This window comes from Eptatretus burgeri, chromosome 8, assembly GCF_056783735.1.
Source record: "Eptatretus burgeri isolate ZD-2024b chromosome 8, Ebu_testis_v1, whole genome shotgun sequence".
NCBI lineage: Eukaryota > Metazoa > Chordata > Myxini > Myxiniformes > Myxinidae > Eptatretus > Eptatretus burgeri.
This window is the reverse complement of record NC_140968.1, coordinates 13,583,495-13,591,773: the sequence shown is the minus strand read 5'-3', so window position 1 is coordinate 13,591,773 and position 8,279 is coordinate 13,583,495. Positions and strand designations below refer to the sequence as shown.

General features: G+C 38.8%; 1 protein-coding gene across 5 annotated transcripts in view; it reads left to right on the top strand.

Annotated features, from left to right (window-relative positions):
• Positions 1–7,009, top strand: part of LOC147021141 (serine hydrolase-like protein) — a 49,970-nt gene extending 42,961 nt beyond the window's left edge. For 2 of the 5 annotated variants that reach the window (XM_085890964.1, XM_085890961.1), the window contains exons 11-12: positions 393–474; positions 4,621–7,009. In XM_085890964.1, the coding sequence (XP_085747090.1) occupies positions 393–474; positions 4,621–4,728 (190 nt within the window). In that variant the 3' untranslated portion in view covers positions 4,729–7,009. The other 3 variants (XM_085890963.1, XM_085890960.1, XM_085890962.1) reach the window with 3 other exon arrangements.
• Positions 7,010–8,279: the final 1,270 nt, after the last annotated feature.

Here is an 8,279-nt window from a genome sequence, read left to right as displayed (position 1 = left end):
CCCTATTTTTCTCTTCCCCCTATTTTCTCTTCCCCCTATTTTTCTCTTCCCCCTATTTTTCTCTTCCCCCTATTTTTCTCTTCCCCCTATTTTTCTCTTCCCCCCTATTTTTCTCCCCCCACCCTTTAGTATTCCCATCAGCGGTATTTGCTAGTTATTAGTAAATTCCATGTTGATGGAACCCTGTGTTTTTTTTTAACCTTGGGGTCAATGGCTTTGAGGGAAGGACTTTACAAACAACACATCATAAAGGATTTGTGTAGATATGCATTCTAAAACTTTTAAACAAATGATTCCAAGGAGGCCTTATGAGCTGGGCTAATACAATCTTTTCTTTTCTTTTTTTTAAGTTTTTTTGATTGTGATATTTTACTTTGACTTCTGATTCTCAGGGCATCTGACGGTTGGCTTAAGGATGCACTGGAATCATATCGTTTCATTGAACTGATGAAGGCCTACAAGTGCATGAAAAATGTACGTAACATCAATAAATCTCCTTCTTACATCTTTCTGTTTAATCTTTGCTTTTTCTATCTTTGTTTATTTCCATTACAGTATTTTATTATTCCACAAAAAACTAGATTTTGTTTTTTTTTCAGTGACCTAAGTTAATGGGGGAGCATATACATAAATTTCATGTTGGACAAAGACATTAGTAGACATCCATGTACTTGTACATGAATCACAAGGATACTAATACACATTGGACATATGGGATTTGACATTGGATTCCCTGCATCATGAACCAGGGGTTCAGATGGGAACACCGACTTGTCGATCCAAATTAACACGTGAACTGAATTTTATTGTCGATCAAAACAATTTTATTGGTGATGCCAATCATGGCCAAAGATTGTCCACCAATAAAGCCGGTGAAGGTTCACCTTATTTAAACTTGTTAATTTGTGCGTTTGGTATCCAAATGTACATATCGTTTCCCGACTGCCTTTGCAACCCTTTTGCTGTTTATGGTGATCCAGGTGTGGTGCTCGAGTGGCAGATATGCGCTTTAATAAAAATAATTGCCTGAAATTGCCACAATGGCGCACGAGTTTATCTCCCCACAACAGCCAAAGAGTAATTATAGGACAAATTAGCTCTTCAAACCATTTTATTGTTTTACTAGGAAGAGTACCCATCCCAAGTGAGGGGAAAAGCAAGCAAAAGTATCCGTTCCCAGTCATGGGAAAAGTTTAAGATTATCCATCAATTTAAATAATATTTCATGGACTTTAAAAAGGTCGATTGCACTCTCGGTTTCGCCCAGAGACTGGGCTACTTATACTGGCTGAGCTACTCAAAGCCCTGGGCTACTTGTACCACCCACCACAAAATAGTGGTGAAACATAGGGTGGCAGATGTTCGATTTATCTCAAAAGAAGGAAAAATATCCTTGTTGCAAAATATAATTGGCCATCAACATTACTCATGTCTGTTGTCCCATCATTTCAAAAGCGAATGTTGAGCTTTTCAATGCAGCATGAGGAGCGGCTGCCATAAACCGGAGAGAGATGAACGCACGCACAGACACCACAGTTCACAATTTATAATAGATGACTTCCCTGACAAGGAACTTCAACACAGAAAGATACCATTTGGCCCATGAAGTCTGCACAATGGTTGCCAACCAATAACTTTTTTTTATTTCCACAGTCAAGGCTCATGGAAGAGCGAGAACGTGAAACAGATGAGGATGCAACAGGACAAATGGAACACCACCATTGGAGTTGAAGGACAAAATAGAGGAAGAATTGGACAAACAATGGGGAAGGGAGGAATAGGGTAGACAGGATGGATGCAGAAGGAAACTTTGTCCTCCGCCCCCCCCCACCCCTGCTCATCATAATTATCCCCCTGCTCTCTCCATCCCATCTCCCTCCCCCCTCCCCCTCTTTACCCTCCTCTCTCTCCCTCTCTTTCTCTCCCCCTGCTCTCTCCATCCCATCTCCCTCCCCCCACCCTCTCTTTTCCCTCCTCTCTCTCCCTCCCCTCTCTATCTCTCCCCCACTCCCCTGTCTCTTCCATCCTCTCCTTCTCCCCCTCCCCCCCTTCCCTTCAATACATCGAGGTCATCCTGTCGGCCGAGGTTGTATCGTAACACACTGTTAATAAACAAACTGCGATTCCATGTTGTATTTATACGTTAAAAATGCACATATAATAAAAGTAGAATCCGAATCCAAAATATAAATCGCCACTGGTGTCCCTTGACAGTGTAAAATAAAATCAGACAGACAATAATTACCTTTAAAAGAGTGGGAAAGTGAATTTGGAGCCGTTTTACCACACGTCCCATGAGTGCAATTATATTGGGTGAGAAAGAAATAGCTCTTTCCTCATTTTTATGCGATTTCACTCGAGAATCGGACATAATTATTTCACCCATGAGTTTTGATCGTCAAATATGGAATCAGATTTTGAATATCAGCTTTTAATAGGCCGATACGGTACTTTATTCAATCTTGCCAGGAGCCAATCACATCACACTTGGCCTCACACAGCCAATCGGCTTAACAGTTAAGGGACAAACAGACAACCATCCTTGTCACATACAGTATGTTTATATATATATATATATATATATATATATATATATATATATATATATATATATATATATATATATATATATATATATATATATATATATATATATATATATATATATATATATATATATATATATATATATATATATATATATATATATATATATACACACACACACACACACAGGGTGTCCCAAAAGTCTGGATCCATAGGCATTTTTCCTAAATACAATTTGATATTTCTCTTTTTCTTTCAGATCCAAGATGGCTTCGAAACTTACAGTAGAAGATCGAATTGATCTCATTCTCATGTACACAAAACAGGATTCTTCACGTAGAGGAGTTGCTGCCGAATTCAATAGAAAGCATCCTGATATGCATCCAATAACACATGCCATTGTTAAAGTGTTCAAACGTTTTAGGTTCAGAAATGTTCAACGTTCTTGTATTCAGCGTATACACAAGTGTCGCGAAGTCCAAGGCCATCAATTTGAGCATTTACTGAAATAAAACTTTTAAATAAATTTTTGCCTATGGATCCAGACTTTTGGGACACCCTGGATGTGTGTGTGTGTGTGTGTGTGTGTGTGTGTGTGTGTGTGTGTGTGTGTGTGTGTGTGTGTGTGTGTGTGTGTGTGTGTGTGTGTGTGTGTGTGTGTGTGTGTGTGTGTGTGTGTGTGTGTGTATATATGTGTGTATATATGTATGTATATATGTGTGTATATATATATATATATATGTATATATATATATGTATATATATATATATATATATATATATATATATATATATATATATATATATATATATATATATATATATATATATATTGCAACATTGTGGTAATCTGTGCAAAGATGGTGCACCTCCAAATACCTTCTTCTTCTTCTTCTTCAGGTGTTACAAACATTTAAATCTCACCCCGTGGGGCACGAGGGTCGATGCCGTTGCCGAAATACAAGTTACGTGAATACTTTAGTTGCTTATATTGTGTTTTTTTTAAGTGCAACTTATATGGATACGAAAATCCAGTGATATCAGATTTTGGTGACGCAACAGCTCGATACATTCCCTATTATTGCCAAAATTTGGGGAAGCCACTTCTATATATATTTAACTTGTAGATGGAGGGATCTCTGCCCCTTTCCGTCCCTCTCTCACCTTCATGTATACACACCGTACACTCAGGTTTTGCAGTTATGCTCTTCCACGCTTGGGGTCTGCCTGGGCAGGCATGTAGGATGTCAGCCATTGTCACTTGCTGTGCTAATGTGAGAAACTCTACATGCCATCTCGTACACTTCATAGTTCAGTGGTAGAGCTTTTGCCATATTGTGGAGTCGTGAGTTTATTAACCTTACACTGGGATTTATTCCTGCTTTTTTTGAGATAAATAGAAAGTTTCAAAAAAAAATCAAACAATCAACCATCAATGGCACAAGGTACTATGACACCAATCTTGAAACAAACAGGATAGAGCAGACCTGATCTCGGGTGATTTCAACACTGATGGATGGACTTCCTCGCTTCTTCGGTCTGTCAATCAAGGATGAAACATTGCCTAACTGGCAGGATGGCCTGGAGGTGTGTATACTCGCTTCTAAGCTGTCTAGCATGGGTTTGAATCTTGACCCAGCGAGAAACCGTCATCCTGGTAATTCACAGGCAGGATGATTCATCAATGTGTGTGCTGTCCCTCGGATGGGATGCTACCCTGCAGCCTTGTGCTGCATATGAAAGAAGAAGAATAAGCTCTGCTCTATTCAATTTGTTGTGAAATAGGTAGAGTAGTACTTGGTGCAATTCATGTTGGTTGTGCTTTTTTCCCTTTCTTCCTTTGAATAATGCATCCCAATCTCCCTCACCTAACGACGAGGATGTGTCGTAACATTTTTGGATTAATTTGAACCATTTTTTTTCTTTTCTTTTCTTTCATATAGTTGCTTAAACACAACTATTGTGGCCCTTTTCCCTTATCTGTGACTTGCCTCGACAAATTTGTCTGGGCTCAAATCGTCACTTTCATATTATTATCCCTCTTACCATTCTTTCTTGTGTTTTTCTAAACAGGTGCAAATGGAATATGTCCAAGGCAACCACCACGTACATCTCAACGATCCACAGACCGTTGCTGGACTAGTCGGTGACTTTCTACGGACAGGAACTGCTAAACTATAGCTGCTCAAGCAAAAGAACGATTTCACCATGTTTTGATCAAGGCATGATGGAGTGAGTGAAGGGAGAGAATAAAGAAGACTCAAAGTTGGGGAGTTTATGAGGAGGAAGATTGGAATTTTATTTAATACGACATGATAGTTATTGTGATTATACACGGAGATTATGGAGAATAGTAATCTGTCAAAGAATTGTAATTGGATGATTGTGAAGGATATTGTTGGACAGTTTTTGAATTTGAACTTCTTTGTGGCTTTAAAATAACTTTTTTGTGCTCAGCAACTACTTGCACGATTCAGACATCAATTTACTCGCTCTTTCTAACATCACTTAACGATGGTTTGGGGGAAAGAATAAAAGTGGTGCCAGAGGTAGATATTGCATTGCCATGAACTAATTTCTCTTAGGTGAATACAATACAACTGGAGAGTTCATAGAACATGATACCCCACACAGTGTTTAAGTATATACTTCAATTTTAATAAAATAATGATACGAAAGATCATTATTTTAAAAACAATTCTGGATGTTTAACATGACTGAAGCAGGTTTGTACATCCATCACCCTTATACAGCACCCTATATAACATGTCCAAGTATTGCTAAACTGGAGGTTATTGAAAGTGACAAGGAAATTTGTGTTTTACAGTGTTCAAGTGTATATTCAATTTAAATGAAGTAAAGATTGCAAAAGTCGTTTAAATTAATTAATTCTTGAATTCCCCGCCATTGACGCAGTGGTTTTTACACCACCCTATCTAACACATTACATTGATTATTCCCTCGCCGAAGGAGAGGGTATTGCATTTGGGTCCGTTTGTTACTTGCAAAATCGAAGATTTTTTCAAGTATATTGGTTGGTCGATTTTGTTCTGTCCTTCTGTCTGTTTATCGCCTTCAGGTCACAATTTGAAACCAACATTCACGAAACTTCACCACTTGGTATAGTTTGTCATAAGGAAGAAGCCTATTGTTTTTGAGGTCAAAAGGTCAACAACTTAGGTGAGATTTCTAAAATCCTCAATTTTCATTCGATTGACTTGAAATTCGAAGAGGATTTATATATCAAGTCACTAAATTCAACCACCAATTATTTTTGAGGTCAAATTTGTTTGATGGATTTTGCAAGTATCGTCCTCTGCACGACGTCTTTTTCTTGTTTGTTTGTCCACACAGAACTTTCGTGTTTTTTTTCTAAGCAACCGCTTGTCAGATTGAGATGAAATTTTCACCATAGGCACGACTACTCAGGTAGAATATTTTAGCGATAAATATGATGTCATAAGTCATGTAGTGTGGCAATCCTGTTGGGAAAAACCGTAAAACTTTGGACCTCTGTATCTCAAAAACCGTACCAAGGAAAAATTGATACTTGGCACACAGCAAGTACTCCTCATGGGGAATGAGTGTGATGTTTTGTTTTTTCTAACGTCATAGGTGCTCTTGTCATGCATGATGTCATAATTGCATATGTAGAATGCGACATCTGATCAGTATGAAAAAATTTGAGGGTCATCTCGGGATAAAATGGTCTACAGAAAAAAATTTTGAAGCCATATTGTTTGTTTGTTTTTAAAAAAAAATCTTCTCTGAAGTGACTGAACATATTGAGGTGAAACTTTACATGTATGACCGCCTATCCATGAGGAACAAAAGGTTCACACATATGACATCATCGGGCATATGGTTTGGCAGCCATATTTGATTTACCCTAAAACATATATAAAAAAATCTTCTTCTCCAGAACAGCTGGACAGATTAAGGGGGAACTTCACACAAATGTTCCCACAAGCCATGAGTGTACCAGTTTGTTAAGGAATAATTGATAGGTCACATGGTTTGGCAGCTATATTGTATTGAAGACAAATATTAAATAGCGTTTTCTTTGAAACAGCTTAATCAATCGATGTGAAACTTCACAATTCTGATCTAGAAATGATGGGGAATATGTGTTTTAAATTTCAACTTCATTGGATGCATGGTCTGGCAGCCAGAATGTTTTTGGTTTTTTTTGAGCTGGGTTCTTTTTGATTTAAAATAAATAAATAAATAAGGCTCACTTGGCTGTGCCTCGGTGGATTTGAGGGTAGAGGAGTAGCAGCTGAAATGTGAATCCTATCCAGGTTCCTCCTGATGACTTCATCTTTTGTTTTTGCTTGTTTGGGTTCCTTCTGATGACTCCAATGCAGGACTGTTCCCATTTGGTGGTCTTCCATTTCATTTGAATTGAATTTATTTTAATCCCATTCTAAATTCAATTGAATAATAATGAAAAACGTCATTGGTCAGTGTCAAGTGTCCAATCAAAGCGGGGTGTCTTGGTACCCGGTCATCACTGCCAGCAGTTATAAAGTGGCAGTTCTAATTATGTCTCTTATTAATTATGTAACACACCAGTACACAAAACACCACATTAAACAAGTCCTGGCGAGGGTCTACAATCTCTGATTGCAATTTTTCTTGTTCATCCCTTTTGTTTGTGTCCTTTATGAGGTCCTTAAAAACATTAGTTTCCTGTTTGGAATGATTTTCAATTTTGTTTGACTGCCAGGTCGGTAGACAGAGAAAAATATTGTCTCACTGCTCTCTGTTCATGTACGATCGGGTTGAATTAAAAGCCAATGTACAGTAAAACAGCAGGTTAATGGGGGTAGAAAATATATGTGTAGGGATGGAGGATGATCTGCGATGGTGGTGCACTGGCATTTTGAGTTCCGGAAGGAAAAGTGGGATTGAAAAAAAACTGAGGAAGGGTGTAGGATAGGCAGGAACAGCAGAGCAAGACTTGAGAACACAGGCACCGACACCACCTGACTCGTCAGTCGTGACTGGCAGAACTTTCCTTACCTTTTCAGGTGAAAAAGTTACTGTCCAGGATGCAGTGGGATGGACAGAGATGGATGGATTGGGTACACGAGCTTTGGAAGCAAACACCGAGTTAAGACACCCTGTGTCAAGTAGAGGAAACTGTTCCACCATGTTAGTACAGATAAAGGATGGAGGGGGATGCCCTCCATCAAGGATGAACAGATGACCCTTCACCAGAAGATAACAGCAGATAGGTTGGAAAATTCAGCCTTGAAGGTTCACCAAGTGATATTTTGTGGTTCAGACTCCCTTTGCTTCAATGGGCCTCATGTACTGTACGTGTGCATACTAACCTCTAAGCTATTAAGCCTGGGTTCGAATCCTGACCCAGCACTAAATTATCATCCCAGTGTTTCACAGGCTGTTAGGACGAAGCTGTGCCATTGATGCAGTGCCCTCTTGTTTCCAGTGAGTAGGTACTCATTTTGCCGACCTGGGCACGATGATAGGCTGAGTCAACCTACCTCGTGTTATTCAATGACACCACAGGGGCTCGAACTCAAGACCCGATAAGATCTTAAGCCAACAACCTTTACCATAAAGCCAACACCAGGCATTCATAGTGGTAAAAGTGTGGGTCGTGTCCGTCTTGAAACTTAAAATGCATTCGTCATCGTCATCCACTTAAACGCTGGGATCATAACCATTTATTTGTTACGTACGCACGACGATGCAAATTCGTTAAA